The 20,892-nt window shown below is 41.8% G+C and overlaps 1 protein-coding gene across 1 annotated transcript in view; it reads left to right on the plus strand.

The window, feature by feature from the left end:
- Positions 1–20,374, plus strand: part of LOC149802075 (15-hydroxyprostaglandin dehydrogenase [NAD(+)]-like) — a 74,125-nt gene extending 53,751 nt beyond the window's left edge. The window contains exon 7 of the mRNA XM_089956471.1: positions 19,947–20,374. Within this exon, the coding sequence (XP_089812597.1) occupies positions 19,947–20,076 (130 nt within the window). The 3' untranslated portion in view covers positions 20,077–20,374. The remainder of the gene's footprint in view (positions 1–19,946) is intronic.
- Positions 20,375–20,892: the final 518 nt, after the last annotated feature.

Here is a 20,892-nt window from a genome sequence, read left to right on the forward strand (position 1 = left end):
AGTCGTTGTTTACATATTGACCCTGTGTTACCTCTTGCTCCTTTGACTGCTGTACACATTTAGATTTAAAATTATTAGGACTCTTAACGATCGGCCAGTCAATTAACATGGACTTAGACTAATTAATAAATTTGATTATCTCAAGGTCATTTTGTCTGTTTACTTTTCAAAACTTTATAGCACACCTAATCTTTACAAACAAAAGTTAGGTAATTATTTAGCACAAAGAGCATAGTGAGTGCTAGTGGACATACGATTTGATCAAATTTGAATATTGACCACCGTACATACAACATGCAAAGCTGTTTTATCTCTTTCGAATCATACTGTCGATATATATATATATATATATATATATATATATATATATATATATATATATATATATATATATATATATATATATATATATATATATATATATATATATATATATCTCTGTGTGTGTGTACGTACCTACCTACCTACCTACCTACCTACATACATACATACATACATACATACATACATACATACATACATACATACATACATACATACTTGCAGACAGTAGTTTTAATTTGAGGTTGCAAAAGATTAACGAAACTTGATTTGTTAACACTTTGTTACTCTACCTTCAGGTCAAACGTATAGTCAACCCCATTAAAATCCTCCTGAAAATAGAACTTTTAATCCAACCATTTATGTGCTAAGACCTGGTTTGGTTGTTCGTTATTGTAACATTTCCAATGGCCTTATTTGGTTGTTCGGTATTGTGACGTTTCCAGAGCCCCGATGGTTGTTCGGTAGTAGTAAGGTGGGGCACTATACGTACAATGGAAATTAGCATTACGGAGACCCCTGGGTGAATATACGTACAATGGAAATTTAACATGGCGAAAAATCGTGGGTTAATATACGTACAAGGGGAATTAACATGGGAAAAAATTGTGGGCCGATATACGTACAAGGGGAATTTAACATGGGAATAGAGTTTTGGGGTTGTTTAGGGATAAAGGGGAATTGAATATGGGATTTTTTTTTTTTAAATTTTTTTTAAAAAAGGGGTAGGCAATGGAAAGGCTATCTCTTTTCCAGAAATATGGCTGGCCCTGAAAAGGGCCTTTGGGTTTTCTTCTTCTTCTTCTTCTTCTTCTTCTTCTTCTTCTTCTTCTGCTTCTAGTTTCTTCTTTTTCTCCACCAAGTTCTTATTTTATCTCCAACACTCTTTCTCTTCTTTTCTTTCTTTTTTTCTCCTGCTCTTCTTTCTTCTTCTCTTCCTCCTCTTCTTTCTTCCTCTTTTCATTTTCTTCTTCTTTTTCAATTTTTTCATTTCATGCTCTCATCCTTATCCTTTCCTCTTCATCCTCCTTCTCCTCCTTTATTTCTTTCAACAGATCACTGATGATTACCTTCATTTTTCGTAAATTGTTTATCTCCATCTTCACTCGATGGGGACTATAAGAATAGTGATCCTCGTTTAGGTTAACCAACATTTGCTCTATCATTCCTAAATTGTCGAGGACGTTTTGCAATTTTTCCATTTTGTCCATTTAGTTAGAAGCCATCTTCTTTTTTTATTCTTTGCAGAATGGTTTGAACGACGAATGCTGTGGGTTCTTATACGAAAAGCGCGGACGTGAAGGAAAACATCCCCCTACTTTTTCATTTCATATAATAAAACCCTAACTATACTCTCCACATACGCTAAGAAACAATTAACAAAATCCATAATCTACTATCCACACAATCGTACGTGAGCGCTTACAAAACCCAAACTATACTCTCCACATACGCTAAGAAACAATAAACAAAATCCATAATCTACTATCCACACAATCCTACGTGAGCGCTTACAAAACCCAAACTATACTCTCCACATACGCTAAGAAACAATAAACAAAATCCATAATCTACTATCCACACAATCCTACGTGAGCGCTTACAAAACCCAAACTATACTCTCCACATACGCTAAGAAACAATAAACAAAATCCATAATCTACTATCCACACAATCGTACGTGAGCGGTTACAAAACCCAAACTATACTCTCCACATACGCTAAGAAACAATAAACAAAATCCATAATCTACTATCCACACAATCGTAAGTGAGCAGTTACAAACACAAACACACAAACACATACCCTCGCACTATGAAAAAAGAGTTAGTGTTTATAATCACACTACTCTACCTACACACACACACACACACACACACACACACACACATTGGCAAATCGATAGTTATTTCTTTTCTAGAGTATTGGGTAGCCCTTAAAAGGGCTGTTTTTTTTTTGAACTCCAGATGCACCTATCTAATGGTTGCACCTTCCTGGCCTGGCGCCACACACGCATCTTCTTCCCCAGTCTCCTTTCACCTTTCTTCTGGGGAGCGCAGAGGGAGGATGATTCGCTTCAACACCCCAATCCTCTGTTTCGGGAATATTGTACGACATCCTCTCTTCTAGTTTCTTTTCCTCCTCTTCCCTCTGTCTTCTCTCCTCCTCTTCGTTCTTCATTCTTTCCTCTTCTACTATAGCCTCTGCAGCCACTTCATTTAACAGGCGCCTGACATATTCCAGATGTATCTGGAGTTCAAGAAGTTTGCTTATTCTGCTATTCATTCTTGTGTTGATCAATCAACAAGGGTAGCTGGACTGCCGAACGAGTTTCAATTTATAGTGAAAGCGCGGACGTGATGGAAAACATCCCCCTAAAAACATAAAATTGATCTTACCTAGATCATAACCAAACAAAAAAACAACGCGCGGACCTAAAAGAAACACTCACTTTTTTATGCTACCCATTACTATTTTAAAATTTTTTATAAATCACTTCAATAGACTATCCACGTACGCAAAGCAATCCAATCTAACCCCAAATTTACACCTCAAACACCAAAAAAAAAAAAGACATCATTTTAATCTACTATCCATACCAACTTACTTAAACACTTACAAACACAAACACACAAACACATACCCTCACATTTTTTTACAAAAGAGTTAGTGTTTATTTTCACACTACTCTACCTACACACATTGGCAAATCGATTGTTATTTCTTTTCTAGAGTATTGGGTAGCCCTGAAAAGGGCTGTTTTTTTTGTGTTTTGCTATGGCATTCTTTTTAGTTTCTAAGAATGCGATGTCCTCTGAGGATAGACTTTCTGGCGATAGGTCTGCTTCTTCGGAAAGAGAAGAAGAACTCTTTGGTGTCGATACGACAATCGACAAAGCCTCTGTCAGCTTCAGGTTGCTGCTGCTGCTCTTGTTGTTGTTGTTGTTGCTGTCTCTGAAGTCTGTACTTCTCCGTCCATTCTTCTTTTTCCCTGTTCATTTCTTCTCTGAAGAGCTCTTCTATCAGGTCTTCAGTGATTTTTAACATTCTCACATTCTCTATTTCTTCTGGCTTCGGTATCAGACTGTGTCTGACCCTATGCAAATTCAAGTAAGCTTCGTTGAGTTTAACTAGTTTGGAGCACATCTTCTTAGGAGGATCAGTCGACAATGGATGGTTAGACTGGAAACAACCCGGTTCTTAAAGTCAAAGCGCGGACGTGAAGGAAAACATCCCCCACACGGTTTTTGAGTCGCAACGTTTAGTGAGTGTCATGAGAGGGATAGTAAGAAATGAAAGAGCATCAATCCAACATTCTTATAGCTAAACAAAAGACAAAGGCATTTTTTTCAAAACACAACATTTTTTATTCAAAAATCACTTAACACTAAACAACAACTCTAACATTTTTTAACAACAATGCAACACTAAAAGTTTCTCCACTAGGTAAAGAGGGATAACAGTCTTCCATGGTTTCTAGTAATCTAGGATGACTTCTCTCAAACTGTTGATTTCTATGGTATTATCGAATTCTGCATACAGGATGACGTTCACCGTTTCATCAGGGTCTCGGTCTTTAAACTGAATTTCCACACGAATCTGGCCGGATTTTAAGGGGTGGAAATGTCCCTCGTCGCTGCCTTGGTCTGGAGTGAAATCGAAAGCCCACAAAGCGTAGCCTCCTGCATAATCCTCGTACGTAATACCGTGACTGGTATTGGTTCCTACCTGTCCGGTGGCTTCGTACAAGGACAAGTACGATCTCAAGTAATTCTTCTTTTTAAAGTCAGGTTCGAAAGGTCTGGTACACAAGGTCTTGCCATCGCGACTGACTTCGATTTTGGACACGCCAAAGTGTTGAAAGTAGAAAGGATTTTTTTCGGCAGCTCCGTTGAAGGCTGTATTCTCGACGATACCAACGATCAAACGTTTGGGTAACTGTCCTTGGAACAGATGATCTTCGATCATGCATCGCTGTCCCTTGGGAATGGTGAAGGTTTTCACTTCCACGCGTCGTATGGGATACTTGGCGGTCGTTCTGCTCAACGTCTGACTGATGTCGTTTCTCACTTTAGGTAACACTTCCACACGGCGTACGTAGAGTCTGGCTTCTAGGATTTTGGTTTTGTAACCGTCACTATCAGCCATCAAATGGAAAGCGGCACTGCTACGATTCAGTCTCAGGCGGACATCCACCCCGTTCAGCAAATACTTTTCTTGCAACCACATGTCCAAATGCAAACGATCCATCAGTTCTAAACTTGTGTCGGCTCCCGTGATTCTCTTTCTTCGTTCTACAAATCCATCATTGTTGTCTTTCTTTTCATCAGTTTCCAATATTTCAAACTTGGTAGGTTCGTCAGCTTCCCATACCACACAGGCATTGAGATGAGTGTTCTTGGCATCTATTCCGTACGTCAAGAGATTTTCCAGGTAGGCACGATAAGGGTAAGTATCCATGCTGCTACTGGCCAGTTTGTTATTCAAATACAAGTCCACTCCACTGAACAAGGAATGCATGAAATTGTTGACGGGAGCTACTGCTTCATCGTCTATAGCACCTCCAGTCTTATCTAGAATTTTGACTTTCAGGTACAAGTAACTGCTATTCAGATCGATGTAATCTTCGGGCTGTCCTTTGATTTCAAACTCGATGGGAGCGGAATCGGTCAGTGAGGAGACGGGGTGAAATTCCACCCACTGGGATTCTTGCATCGTCATCATGGTGGGCGGCATGGCAAACAGAGCCAGTTCCGTCTTGGAACAAGCGCAAGATTCTCGGTGCATCATTTTTTTGTCTCTTTTCTCAGTAATCGAAAACGTCTAAGTCTCGAACGGTTCTTCTTTTCTTGGCCTTTCTCGCTTGAAGTCTGGTGAAAGGGTGTTTTCTTCGTCGTCTCTTTCTGCCTTGTCCTTGCTGAATGCCTGACTCGGTAGCGTGCAGGGCATTTATAGGTGTTTCTCGTTGGCCTAAAATGTCTTTGCCCGTTTGCAGCAAGACATTTTTGCCTGCCCTCATGAAAGCTTCTTTAGGGTTTTGTTTGTCGATGATGACATTTTGGAGAAATTCTTTGCCTTGCGTCAGTGCCGCATCTTTCAAGGCGTGCAATCCGCGTGTCACCATCGGTTTCAACACCGGGGCCACCGAACAAAAGGCCGATTTTAACATGTCTCCTAAGCCGTGTCCTCGCTGTCGAGCAACCCCTCGGTACACTGGATACATGACTTAAGAGTCGTGAGAGAACCGTTTTCGAAAATGGAGTTTCACCGTGACTTTTCCTTTGGTGAATGGAATATTTTGTCCCAGATCTCCTTTTATAGCAATGTTGACCGTGTCCAAAAACGACTTACTGACAGGCAAATAGTGAGGATGGACAAATTCGCGGTGGACGTGGTAAGTGTTTCCACCTTCCTCGTCAGTGTTCGTGGCAGAATCCACTTTGAAAGGAATGACACGCAGTAACGGTACGGAGGTGTGTCCCACCACGTTGTACTCCACCACATCGGAATACACGAACATCAAATTCAGTCCTTGGTTCAGTTCTTCCGGGGCACGAAATAACTTGTTAAAAGACTCGTTGTCGTAAACGATGGGTAATTCGGTTTTCTTGATCATGGTCTTTCTTATGTCCATGTCTCCGCCCAACATGTCAAACAATTCAGGACAAAATAAAATGGACAGGATTTTACTCCGTTCAAATTTCATCAAGAAGCGACGAGCTGCTTTGTGGTACTCCATGGTGACATTTTTGTTGACATGCTCCAAAGCTTTCAGAAACACGACATTAAACCTGGAGGTTATGGTGCTGACCAAATGTTGACCACTAAAATAATAGCCTGGGGGAATGAACAAGTGATAGGTGGTGTACTTTTGTGTACGGGTTTTCTTGTCATATTTGACATTGCTATCCATCCACTGTTGCATTTGCTCGTCATGAACTTCCACATCAAAAAAATTTTGATTGGGAAGGACATTGAGCACTTGGGTCGGGTGAATCATTTCTACTAAAGCCACTTCCCAATGGGCTTCGTGATCTAACTGGATGGCTTGAGGTAATTTGGCCGTGTAACAGCACAACGTGTTGTTGGGAAACACCTCCATGGAACTGTCACTGGGTAAGGTTAAGTAAAATTGGTTTTGGTGACTCATAATTCCAGAGTTCTGTGGCTGTCCGAGGGGTTACTGGACGTCAGAGGCGTGTCTCCGTCTAAAATGGGGTTCTGGTTGTGATTGAAGTGGTGACTGGCACTGGCACTGGACACAAGGTTCCCAGGGTTCCCGTTCGAGGTGAATTTCAGGGAGGGATTAGGAAGCAGGTAACCGATGCAACTGCTCAATAAAATGGTCCACAATTGTTTGTCTCCTTGTTGCAAACTCATATTGGCAATGGCTGCCCCGATGACACAATACACCACGAAGATTTGGCAGAAAAAGACGATTTGCGTTTTAGGCACACGTTCTCCACACCACACCCACAAGGGTTGCTTTTGTAAATCTTGCACAGAAGAACTAGGTGAAGGAGGAGTGGTCGACGTAGCTGCGTCTGCTGTGTGAAAGGGCATGATGGTCACTTCTTTTTATAGTCGATGATTTGCGAAGCGTCGATCCAAGAATCAAAACTGGGTGGATATCCTTTCCAACGTACTTTGACTTCTTTGACACGTCTTTTGCCCACTTTACGGGTTCTGCGTTCGAGAATGCTTTCGATGTCGTACACGTCGTCTTCTTTTTGGTGACACGTTGTAACTCGGGCAAATAAAACGTTCCTTTGAGCACTTCTCCGTTCATGTCTTCCAATTTATAGACGGCAGGATGACGGCCATGCACTCGTCCAGTGACGCGAAACAATTCGGTCGTCCAGTTAGATAAGTAACCTTTGTCGAAAGTGCGTTTGGTTTTGCCAATGCGCATCCAATCTCCTACGGCCAACTCTCCACTTTTCTTGGGGACAGCCCTCGTCGGGGACGTACCAAACAGGCGCTCAAACACCAACACTTCGTTGTCGGGAGTCACGTCTTGCGGGGCACGTCCGATGCTTCGATGGTAAGATTGGTTGTACGCTTGCACCAGGTGCGGTAAGATGTCGATGTACTTCAGAGTGTGGTGATGCGTAAAATATTTCCACATGCGTTCTTTCAAAGTGCGTTGAAAACGTTCCACGATGCTGGCTTTGGTTTCGGGATTCTCGGTGGTAAAAAAAATGAATGTCACGTTTCTTTAATTCTTTTTGGAAAGCTTGGTTCAGAAATTCGGTGCCTTTGTTCGTTTGCCATCGAAGAGGGTGACGACCGCTTTGTTTCAACACCCGTTGCAGGGCTCGCACTAACTCGCTGCTGGATTTGGAAGTCAAGGGCACGACCCAGGCAAATTTGGAAAAGACGTCGATGACACAAAACAAATATTTGTAGCCAGGATTGTAGCTGGCCAAATGAGAGACATCGGCTAAATCGGCTTGCCATTGATGATCGATGCCTTCCACTCGGGTGCGACTTCTGGCAAACTTGCGTCGAATGGGTTTGTGTAAATTGTAGGTAGCTTGTTCTTGTAACCATCGTTGCACTTGAGGTAAACGGAGACTTTTCAGTCGCGTTTTGGCAGCACGATACAATTTTTGAACTCCTGCGTAACCTGCAGGATGGGAGTGATCGTAGTAAATGCTGGCTAGGACTTTTTCCATTTTTTGTGTTGGTTGGTGTGTTAATAAGACACCCACTCTTGGAGGATGCTACTCTTTTTCTCTTGGTGTATTTTCTTGGATTGCAATGCTTTGCGTGTGCGGCCAGCAATAGGTGTCGAAGAGGAGAAGGATGTCTGAGCGGGGGATATCGGTTCTTGTTTCACTTCTGTCTTCACTTCTGTCTTCACTTCTATCTTCACTTTCTTTTTCTCTTGTGAGGAAGAAGGGGTGGCCATCATCTTTTTAATCCATCCAATTCTGGAGGTAGGTGGTGTTGTTAACTTGCGTACTTTTTCTGGTGGAGTTTGAAACCCTTCCTCTTCTTCTCCTTTTTCTGTCTTGGTCACGGGTACTGGTGGTACTGGTACTGGTACTGGTACTGGTGATGGTGCTGGACTTTTCATCAAGGTCTTAAAATCTTTCAGAGTGGGTAGAGCTGTTTCGTCTAAAGCTTTCTGGTGAAAGAGTTGCAGTCGTTGCAAGAGTTGACCGTACTTTTGCGATTTTTCTGTTTCGGACAAATCTTGGCGATCCATCAAGGACTGCAATTCGTGTTGTAACTGGGACATCTCGCTCAAATGGGGATTGGGAGGTAAATGCGGGGTGTGTTGTTCTTGCCACCGATGGTATTCCATCCATCGTTTGTAAGGCACTAAATCTAGTTTTCGTCCTACCATGGGGTTGTCAGAGGTCGATTCTGAGATCTTGGAACTTCCGAGGCCTTTTTATTTTGCTCCCACCAGTCCTCCCAACATGGTTCCCAAGACTCCTTTCAGTATGGGGCCTAACAAGAGAGGTAAAATACCTCCACGTTGCACTAACATCTTCTTTTTTTGACGAATGGGAATTTTCTTTTGAACCATTTGGCGAAGAACGTGACGATGTTTGCCTAAGCATTGTTTCTGGTGTTTGGACAAAGGGATCGTGCCTTTCAAAACGTTCAAACAACATTCGCACACGGTATCGATGACCTCTTTGGAGGCTGTTTGAATGAGTTTTTTTCGTAGGGGTGGAGAAGCTTTGGACAGGACAGATAACATGTCCCCATGTTTGGCTAAACGTGGTGGCAGTCCTTTCCTTTTCTTTCCTTGGGGTTTTCTGGAGGGTGACATCTTTGAGTCTTCAGGAGCACCAAAAAACACTGATACCCGACTTGGTCACAGGCCTTTTTTATACTGGAACGCGTCGCCACTGATTGTCTTTACGTCGTATTAGTTTGAGGACAGGCATGACACGTCGTGCAGGGGTACGTAACGGACTAAATCGAGCCAGTTCTTGCTTGGACAAATCCAGTAAACTTTGTAACATGCCCGATCTTTCTTGAACTTTGATTTTGGGAGAAGGTACTTTGTGAGCAGCAGCCACTGCCACTAAATTGGAAGGTCCTGCCACTGGGGAAGTTCTTTTGGGTGTCATCAACGGAGAGGTTCTTGGTGTGATCAACGTCTCCAAGTACTCTTCAGTTCTGGGTGTCATTAACGGACAAGTGGACAAACGTGAAGCTGCCGGAGACGCAGTCACCGCCGTGGCAGGTCGTGGTTTGCGAGTGTAAGGTTGCGTCCTGGCTGAAGTGCCTCTCTTGCGACTAGTTTTCTGTGGACTTTTCTTTTTCTGGGGGCTTCTTTTCTTTTTACGGGGTGGTGCTGGTGTCTGGTCAGAGGAGGGTCCTGCCACTGGAGAAGTTCTCCTTGGGGACCTGGTCTTTTTCTTCTTGGGGCTTCGTTGGACTTTTGTCTTGGGTATAACTTTGGGGGCATTAGGATCCCATCTTAAGAGTGAGCGAATGATGACCCCTCCTAGACTACCGCTCCCTCCAGGTTTCAAAATGATTTGTTTTTTGGTTTGAGTGTCGATGCGGGGATCGGCCAGTTGGACCAAAGCGACTTTGTTTCGATCGAAAAAGCGTTTGGTTTGATGAGGAATCTGAATGATTCCTTGGAGTAATTGACGTGCCGTCACCGTGAACCATCGTAAGACTTCTTTGAGACTAGCTTCTAAGACACGAGCTCGTGTTTGTGGATCTTTTTCTCGACTGATGCCATACAAGGCACGAATCAATTTGACGGGAAGATGCGACTGAAGGGACGTCATGTTCGCACTGAGAGTGAGACAGACGAAAAAGGGTCTGAGGTTTTTATAGATTTTTTTTATGGGGAGTGAAATGAAGTCGAGGACGGAGACGTGTACAGGACAGGCCCTCCGTCTTGGTACCAGTGGTGAAACAAGTGGGTACGAAATCGCAAATCCTCGGGAGTCACTTGTGACACGAAAAACAAGTAAGACAAGAGTTTATATACTTTTTCAGAACACGTTTATTGAATGTTTCAAACATGAATACGAAAGACAAAAATGCATAAAAGCCAAAGGCTTAAGTACAAGAATAAAAGGCACATGATAACAATGAACGTGGAATAAACACAAGTATCTGTACAACATGTTTTGGGTAAAGTTCTAACCAGTTCTATAGTAGGGGTAAGGTCACACAAGTGTCCTCCCGAAAGGGTCTTTCAGGCCTGTCCACGACAGTCCTGTCCTGGGTGACGGGTTCTTCTGGCACCGTCACTAACACAGGTTGAAAAGTAACTTTTTTCCTTGAATAACTCTCGTGCATACTGGGCCACCTCTTGTGTCCAAGCCTCAAAACCCTGGTCTCGGTGATGTCCAACATTTGACTCCTAACCAATCTGGTTTCTTCTTCGTCAACGACATGGTAAGTTACTTCAATGAACAATGAACTATCGATCTTGCCTAGGGTTCCTTTTTATATACAGACCAATACCGACGTGACCGTACGGTAAGGTGAAGTGATTGGGAAGTCGCACTCGCTTCTGGTATACAATTTGATAGACTTTTTCCAAGGGTCGACTGACGATGTGGTGAGTGGGTAAACGTACAATCTTGTTCGGTTGATAGGTGGTCACTTTAAAGTTTCCATCCTCTCCCGATTGCAAGGCTTCTTTCAATACCCCAAAGTTGACCACTCGACTGGTACGATGATTCAGAGTCAGACCTTTCACTTTGCACGTCGTGTGCACATCTCCTTGTTTGTCCCGGTATTCGTAGCCGTAATTTTTGGGACCACCACTGACGAAACTTAGAATCTTGTCGTCGGGATGCTCGTCTGTCCAGGCTCCTAAACGGTCTCCTTCGATGTCAGGGTGATGTTGAATCGGGTGATGGATGTAAATGCAACTGTCCGTGTCAAAGTACAGGACGCGTTCTTCTAACAGTTCTAAAGCTTCGTACAATTTTAAGCGAGCATGAGCTGTCACGTAAGCCGCAATGATGACATTTCCAAAAGGGTCGTCTTGCACAAAGTCCAGATCTTCTTCGTAATTGACCAAGATCAAATCCTCTCGAACGACGTCCACGTGTTTCATGTATTTGGTTTTGTCGTGAATCATCTGGAAGTAGCGTGAAGGTTCTGTAAAATATTCCGTCTTGGGTAAACACGGTCGTTGTGCCATTTTACCCCACAAGCAATTTAACATCACTTTGGCAAACGATCGCCTGCCTTCGTTTTTTTCGATGTGGTCTAAAGGTATGCCTTCTTGTGCGTAGTATTTCTCTTTGAATTGTATTTGGTCTTCGGGAGTGTGACACCAGGAAGGATAGCCGCTGGCTTCTTGTTTCAGTTTCAAAAAGGCATCCACGTAGTCGGCGAAAATGCCTTTCTGAGTAGGGTCACCCTTGTGGTACTGTTGTGTCTTGGGAAAGTGGCAAATTTCGTACACTTCTAACAGTTGGTATCCCATGTCCAGAACTTTGAACAATTCCACGCTGACCCAGGTTCTCGTCAAGGCACGTTCTTCCTGGCTGTGATGGCAAGGTTGGTCTTGGTTGCACGTTTCGGCACAAGTACGGCACAAGGGAAACATCAGTTTGCCTTGACAATGGTGAGGTAAGACGGGATGGTATAGGTTCGTGGGAGGCAAAACTTTACACTTGATCAAGCCTTCGTATTGTCGAATGTTTTTCAGGTCGATGTGTTCCGTGAACAATTGCGGGTGCCCTACAGGAAAGCGACAATATTTGCACACGTAGGGATACAGCGAACACACGTCCAAGTATTTGATTTCTTCTCCTTTCTCTTCGTCGGCTTGGTACAGCAAACAGGTGGCATTGGTCCTTCCTCCGTACAAACTATCCCTCGGGTTCAGCGGGTCCATGAACTGGTAACTTTCCACGAGGCGTTTAAACTCGGGATCGGTTTTCATACGGTGATCGTACTCGTGTTCCCACATTTCCACCACTTGGTATCCTTGCTGTTCTAACTTTAGGCGTCGCTGACAAGTGTCCTGGTACAAGTCTTCCATGGTTCGTTGCAAAAACTGATTTTTAGTGTCACGGTCAGGGTAACAGACGGGACATCCGTGAAATAAGCAACCGTTAAACTCGTACACGATCTTGGGGTTTTCTAAGTCCCAGCCATCTACCGAATACGTTCCGATGGTCTTTTCGCCTCCTCCGTTGCGGGCATGCTGAATCCATTTGTCTTCCTTGTCGCACAAGTAATGTAACCAACGTAGGGCTTTGACAGAGTATTTACGCTTGACATAGTGGGTCGTTTGAAGACTGATGACAGCCACGGTGTTTTCAGGCATGAATCGTTGGCGGTACACTAAGGAACACGCTTTGGCAATGGTGCAAGCTTCTTTCAAAGGATCGACCCCTCCGTGTTCCATGAACAGTTCTCGAAATTTTCCACAGCAACGTCGTAAAATGTCCACGTCGGAACGACAATACTTTAACATTTCTTCCTGAAAGTCGAAGGGGTCAGAGGCATGAGCCTGGTACCAAGCGTAGAAAGCTTCTCGTTGTTCGGTACGCATGTTGTCGGGGTCGTAATAGTGAGCCTCAGGTAAATGGGGTAGAACGGCATGTTGATTGGCTTCCGTATTGAAAAAGTGTGGAAAGTACCCTTTAGCCATTTCTGTCATTCCAAACGTTTTAGGCATTCGACTCAAAGGCATGGCCAAGTAACTCATCGAATCTTTAAACTGTACTTGTCCCACTTGCATGAAAATGATTTTGGCTCCGTTCAAAGTGACTTTAGGACGCTCGCTGCCTTGTTCCGCATAGTACCTCAAAAGAAACTGTCCATCGTATCCGGAGAAATTGTTAGCCATCACCGTGGCATGACGATGACAATCTCCGTAACGTTCGATGTCCTCTTGGCTCCACGTCTTGTCGATGGGGTCTAAGACCCATTGGGCAAAATCGGCTAACGTGTTTGGTCCCCGAAAGATTTTTTCACGTCCTCCAGGAATCTTGCTGCAGTGAGGGCAATGACTGAAGATAGGTTCTTGAATGCACTTCTCGCACGCTCGATGAGCCACGCAGAAATTAGGGATGTGAATTCCAGTCTCTTGCATGCATTCGAAATCGAAAAAGATGAAATTGCCTTTCTTCTTGTGACCGTCCTCTTTCTCTGGTGGGGGTTGGTATTTTTGCACGTAACATTCGTGTTCCAAGTCCACGATGTGGTGACAAATGTGACATTTTTTCTTTCCTCGACATACGTGTGCCTTGGCATTGTTGGTAAGTATGCCTTGTCCACACGTAGGGCACAATCTCAGGAGTTGACAAGCACATTTCTTCTGTGAACCTTGTGTTTTCAAATGTTGCTGGTAACAGGCAGGGCTGACAAACGTGCGCAGACAAGTTGAACAAGGCACTGGTTCTTCGCTAAGACAGGGTGGAGAGGCCAAACATCCTGGGCATTTCAATCCACAATGCTTGTGTTGCTCTCGATTGTTATAACCATAATCACATTTCTCACAATAATAACTGTATCCCAGGAATCCGGTGATACTGGTAATGGTATCGAAATGGTCATCGTGATAATAAAGGTGAATGTATTTTCCATCCTTAAAATCCTGGCCTCGAAACAACAGAGACCCGCGCATTTCTTGAGGGTGCACTTTCAAGGTGTAGCGTGGAGCTAGGTCATCTTGCAGTTTTTGCATCTCAGGAATGCCACAGGGTGTGTCTTTGGACAGGCCAGCTTGTTGCAACAGGAGTTCTGCTTCGTTTCGTTGTTTGGCTCGATCGGATCGTTGAATAGTGTTCCAGGTTCTTTTACATTCTGTCGTGTCGTTCTTGTTGGCATAGGTTCGTCCCACCACGATGGCACGGGCTAAACACATCTGGTCATGAGGATTGTGAATTTGGACAAGACTACGCTTAATGCTGCGACGCTCGTTCACCAATAACATCTTTCTGCGTCCTGTCCCTTGAGGAAGAGAGACGTGGGCCATTTTCAGTGTGTCTTTACTATCGGTGATGTCAAACTGGTCATTAGATTGTTGTACGTGTTGAATCTTGTCCATGATTTTGGAAGGGGTTAGTTCTGCGGGTCTGCTAAACTCGATCCAAACAGGGGATTTCAAACCGTCGTGATCTATGGATAGTGTCAAGCGATCGTCTTCTTTGGGTTGACATTGTCGCTTGAGTGCGGTGAGCAAAGAATCCCACATCTCGGTGATGAACCCTTCTGCTTTCTCCAAGGGTGCGTCGGCCTTGAAATCTTTAAACTTCACCGTGTAGGTGTAAGCCGTGGTTCTAAATTTTCTAGAGGAGCGCTTTTCCGTCTCTCGAATGGAATAGTATTTTTCAGGGTTGACTAAGGGTGACGAACTTGGTTTAGAGGTTTCAAATTCTGGTTCACTCATGTCCTCTTCAAAATCACTGGCATGAATTTGTGCCAAGATTTCAGCCCTGGTACGAGGCGATAGATCACGTTTCTGCCTCTTACTTTCTTCTTCTTCTTCTTTCTTCTCGAATGAATGGGATCGTTTCATCTTGAGTGCAAAACGTCAAATGACTCAAGTTTAAACACCATAGACTAATTTATAGTCTTGGCAAAATAGCGTATATAAAAACGGTGTGTGTCTTGTCCTTTGACTATTCATTTCACTCTCAAGCCGAGCACAACGATGGAAGAGACTACCCAGATGGAACGTTTCGTCAGAGCTTTGCGAGGGGTCATTAGAAAATTCTCTTCAGACCAGCCGACGGACTACTCTCCTTCCTTTCGAGATAAAAGTCAAAATACTTGCTATATCTGTCAGAAGAAAGGGCATTGGTCTTCAGAGTGTCCAGACCGTCAAAAAAGAACAAAAACAGGGGCTAAAAAAGACAAAAGTCAAGATACCTGTTATTATTGTTAAGAAAAAGGACATTGGTATCCAGATTGCCCAAAAAAGAAACAAGAGGAGTCAGAAGAAAATAAGGATTATTCAGAAGAACAGAGGGATTCTTCGGAAGAAGAGAGGGATTCTTCAGAGGAAGAAGAGGAAGAAAGAAGACAATTCTATTTAAAAGAGGCAAAGAAACAGGAGAAGAAAAGAAGAAGGGAAGAAAATGAGGAAAAATCGGTGAAGAAATTCAAAAAACAGAGAGACTAAATAATGAGAAAGAATAAGTGTACGAACTTTTTAAAGTGTTCTGTGGTGAATTGTGAATTGGATTGTAAAAAATGGATAAAAGAATACATGAATGATATAAGGTAAGTGTCTTTGAGTTTTGATTTTAAAATAAGAAGCTACACTCACGCACTCATACACAGACACGTACTATAAGGGTAAAATGGGTGGGGTTTATTTTTGAGTTATTGGCAAATTGAAATTGTATTTCTTTTCGAGAAATGTGGGTGGCCCTGAAAAGGGCCTTTTTTCTTTATGGTGTAGGAGTGAGTTTAACCAATCAACTTTAACTGCCTTAAGCCTTTGCCACGGCCAAGGCCTACTTCTGATGATTGGGTTGAAATCACTAAGGGTGGTAGGACAGGCTTAGTCACAGGGTTGGCGTGTTTAGCTCGGGAAGGTCGTATTCTCTTCGGTCGTGATAAAGAAGTCTGATACATTTGTTTCAGACTTCTTAACTCCGCTAAAATGTCCAACAGTACCGTAGCCGTTTGATTTTCACCCTCTTGTTTCTTTGCTGCTACTTCTTCTTGCTGTTGTTGCTGTTGTTTTTTTCTTACCTCTTCTTGTTGCTGTTGCTGTTGCTGTAGGAGAAAAGCTTGTTCCGCTTCCTTTTGTCGTTGCATAAATTTCTCCAATTCTTCTTTCTGTCTCTGTCTAAAATTCTCCACTTGCGGTAATGAAGAAGGTAACGAAGGTTCCGGAACAAATTCTTGCGAGGTAAGAAAATCCACAAAATCCCAATGTACCTCTTCTGAAAGTAAGTCCGGGTTCCCTTGGGCAGTCTCCCCTGCTGGTGCACCCCAATGGATCGTTTTCTGAGTTTCCGTCATGTTGAATCACTGTCGCATAGATTGACTGCACACAAGCGCTAGCGAATCTATATAGACCACGTGACGTCACAGACTGCTCTCTTCGGATTGGATGCGAGCTGACTGAATTTTGTAACGCGTGTTCGGATTGGTGAATGAATTCAATCCGTTTCAATCCTTCCTGTACCTATAAATAAGCGCAGTTCACTGCATTGATTCACCTATTCTCGTCGCTTCAAGATGTGGACCACAGTTGAGTCATCCACCCTTGTGTCTTCCATGATGTTTAGGACGGACATGCTCATGTATGTCAGGTCCAAGTGGACTGTTGTTGATAGGACAGATAGTAGTCAATGGATGAGGAGAGTTTACATAGAAAGACAAGGATGTCTCAAGAGGGTACTTGTGTATGGACCGGCAGTTAGAAGGAGTTTAAGAAGAAGAAGAAGATGTGACAGATGCCATCTATGTTAATATTAATATTAACATAAACCCAAAGGTCCTTTTCAGGGCCAGCCATATTTCTCGAAAAGAGATAGCCTTTCCATTGCCTACCCCTTTTTTAAAAAAAATTTAAAAAAAAAAAATCCCATATTCAATTCCCCTTTGTCCCTAAACAACCCCAAAACTCTATTCCCATGTTAAATTCCCCTTGTACGTATATCGGCCCACAATTTTTTCCCATGTTAATTCCCCTTGTACGTATATTAACCCACGATTTTTCGCCATGTTAAATTTCCATTGTACGTATATTCACCCAGGGGTCTCCGTAATGCTAATTTCCATTGTACGTATAGTGCCCCACCTTTCTACTTTCGGTATTGTAACGTTTTCAGAGACCTGATTTGGTTGTTCGGTATTGTGACGTTTCCAGAGCCCCGATGGTTGTTCGGTATTGTAACGTTTCCAGAGCCCCGATGGTTGTTCGGTATTGTAACGTTTCCAGAGACCTGATTTGGTTGTTCGGTATTGTAACGTTTTCTGAACCTGGTTTGTGTGTTCGGTATTGTAACGTTTCCAGCGAAATGACGAAATGTATTCCACCACATCAACGATAATATTGAAAGGACTGATTTAAAATCTAGGTAGTTTAGACAACCTAGAAATATTCCGAAAAAGATGAAAGTAATGTAGGAATGTATTAATATAAGGAAAATGAAACATAACCGTAACTTTGAGTCATATATGCAGGCTAGGGATAAAATATATAAAACAAGTCAAACGTCATCCAGCATAGAAATACATGAATACTATCGAATAGTGAAAAATGGACAAAGACCTAAGATGGACAAAGATAGAGAAAGTCCATTAGAAATTGTCATCAGAGTGATTTGTGCACTGAGCACAGTTGCCATTCAAGAATAACTTGGTAATGTAGGGAGGGGCGTAGTGATGTAGGTGAGTGCGATACCTGCAACGTTATTGGGAAGCTGAGGGCACCATTGACTCACATAAGTATATAAGCATCTTTGGTGAAATTGGTTGAAAAGTATTACATAAGAATTTTTCCATTCCCAAATGGAGAGTTGTCCTTCCAAGAGGATAATTGTCTGCCCATGTTACTAAGAGGGCAAAAATGTAGAAAAATGAAACAACAAATTGTTTTACCCAGCCACCGAACAGCGCATGCGTGATTGTTTTAGGGAATATATAGTGGACAGTTAATTTAAACTTGTAAGAATGCTTCATGACATTAAATCTAAGGCTGATATTATTAGATTGTTCTTGACATATAGGTCTCTCTCAGTTAGGCTTTACCAAGAGGACATTAGGACTCCATAACTAAGCAATTATAAGCTGTGTTAAGAACTACAAGTGTCATTACCAGGTATGATGTGAATATGTATTAGGAGATTCGATATAAATAGCAGTGACGTTAGTTTTCATCCTATGACGTCAATGCAAGCATAAACTGGATGATAAAATACTATTTACAACAATTGCAGCGCCACAATATCACGAGTGCATCGATAGATTGTTTGTTTTTTAAGGAATCGTTGTGAATTACACAGGAACGTTAAGCAACATGAAACTAAATGACATATAATAATAAATGAGTTGTGGTTAACTTAAGTATTTTTAGTTTGCTTTTGAAGAAACACCCGAACGCATGACTGAATTTTTCAAACAAACAATGATTTAGCATTTTTACGGACACTTTGGGTGCTCATGTACAGGCGTGTTTATTTACCTCAGAATTCCTTCTATATCTGATTCACTCTCTGCGGGCTCTGTGGTATAGATAGGTCTATTGGTGGTATAGATAGGTCTATTGCATTCTTGGGCATTTCTTAAGAGGCACGAGCCTCCGAGGGTCTTGTTTACGAACGAGCGAAAGACTGCGGAAATGAACCCTACCACTGGAATAAACCAGGTCGACTGTCGTTACGTTTTCCTGGGCAGGGCAATTTTCTCCAGTTGTCCCGGGCAATAACTTGTTTTGCTGTGCCTTAAAGCACCAAGCCTAATAAATCCTTTCATATTGGTTAATGTCTTCTAAGTAGGAATCCTGGTACTAAAGGCAAGCTTTGTTTTCAATACGTTTATCGATTTATAAGACAGTTTCTTGAAATTGTAACTATACGGACTATTATAGCTTGTTGATATTATAGATATGCAGATTTCCATGACCATACTTATAAATGGCTCGTGTGGTTATATAATCCGAAACGACAATTTAGCATTTTAGGAAGGAGCAATGTGGTCCTATATTCTCAGCTTTATAATTTGATTGAAATATTTACAAACATAAATTGTGCAAAAAAGCTACATATAAGGTTATGTAAGTCAACGCAAATCTTGCATTACGTCAAAATTAAATGCCTCCATTTTCGAAAAATTAGAAAACTGCCTAAGACTGAACAACGCATAAATTCAGAATGCTTAGCAAATGTCCAGCTGTAACGTGTGCATAAGAACGTCATGATGAAAGTAGAAATGAGGATGACCTCTGAATAACATTTTTCATGCAAATTATGTCACGTGTATATGCATCCCAAGTGATCAAGAGCTGTAAATAAAATGAGGCAAGACAATATCATAGATTACTCCACATCATCCATAAAAATATGGATCCGTCTTCCATGCCACATAATCTACGAAACGTTAAATGCATACATGTAAGAATCTTCATGCAGATTGGAAATTATCCAAGGGATAAAAATATTTTCCCCTTGGAATGCGCACACACTAAATATAGGTCTACCGTCACGTTACGTGCCGATTGAGCTGTTTGCTTTACTTCTGAGATCAAACAAATTTTCTGGATCTTGACCTTCTGGTGTTAGTTGCAAAGGGATGTCGTTGAACAGAAAATTGTAGTTACCTTTCTTTGGGATTAGTTACATATTTTTTGATGTAGTAATGTTACTGCGTTTTAGTTTATTTTTTCATCTTTAAATCTTAAATTTTAAGTTGTTGCTTTCTAATCGCTATGATGAATTCCAAGTAAACCGCAAATCCAACAGTATCGGCCGAATATTCATACAGTCGCTTTTTTTTACTTCACATTGGAAACTGTGGTTATAAAGGAATAACCCCGCTATGAAATTTAGATTCTCAAACTTATTAATATATTTCCAATATGAAATCGAGCATATTTTGGGCTGTAACACACTCGTAGGCACTAAATTTATGCTTATAAATGTTAATGTCCAGTAAACACAAGTTTTTGCAACACTATGATTTTGTTTTCTGTCTATTTGTAGTGTAGAAGATATTACCGATGCCTTCATCGAACTTGTAGAGAAGGAAAGCTGCAACGGTGATGTGCTAATGATCGACAAGAAAATCGGAAAACAATACCAATTTGTTAATAACACTACAAGTAGATTATGAGAAAAAGATTCGTTAGTTTATCATATTACGTTACATACAAATTTTAAGTAATTTCCAGATTACGTAACATAGATTTTATGTAATTTCCGTATTACGTTAAATACAGATTTTATGTAATTTCCATATTACGTTACATAGAGATTTTATGTAATTTAATCGCTGTATGTACATTATCGCATAATCTACACACAAAGTAAACGAGCCACATGCTATTATTCCAAGTAAATGATTGAGTCGGTATGATGGAAACAAATGATCTATTAGACAGCCTTACCATTTAGTACAGTTCTCATATACATACCTTGTTGTTTTTTTTTATTGTAAAGCATAACAAGTGAATTCTGATTCAGGCTTTCTCTATCAGCATTGTTAAGAACTTGTCGCCGCCCAAATTCAAATTTTATCCGAATCACAGTTGATGTCGACGGATTCATAGTAATGTCTCAGATGATGTCGACAGATACATAGTAACATCTCAGTTGATGTCAACAAATACATGGTAACATCGTAGTTTTTGTCGACGAATACATAGTAACATCAGAGCTGATGTCGACGGATGCATAGTAACATCACAGTTGATGTCGACAGATACATATTAACATAACAGTTGATGTCAACGGATACATAGTAACATCACAGTTGATGTCGACGGCTACATAGTTACATCTCAGTTGATGTCGACAGATACATAGTAACATAACAGTTGATGTCGACGGATACATAGTTACATCACAGTTGATGTCGACAGATACATAGTAACATCACAGTTGATGTCGACGGATACATATTCACATAACAGTTGATGTCGACGGATAC

The sequence above is a fragment of the Sinohyriopsis cumingii genome, chromosome 4, assembly GCF_028554795.1.
Source record: "Sinohyriopsis cumingii isolate HCF-2022 chromosome 4, ASM2855479v2, whole genome shotgun sequence".
Lineage (NCBI taxonomy): Eukaryota > Metazoa > Mollusca > Bivalvia > Unionida > Unionidae > Sinohyriopsis > Sinohyriopsis cumingii.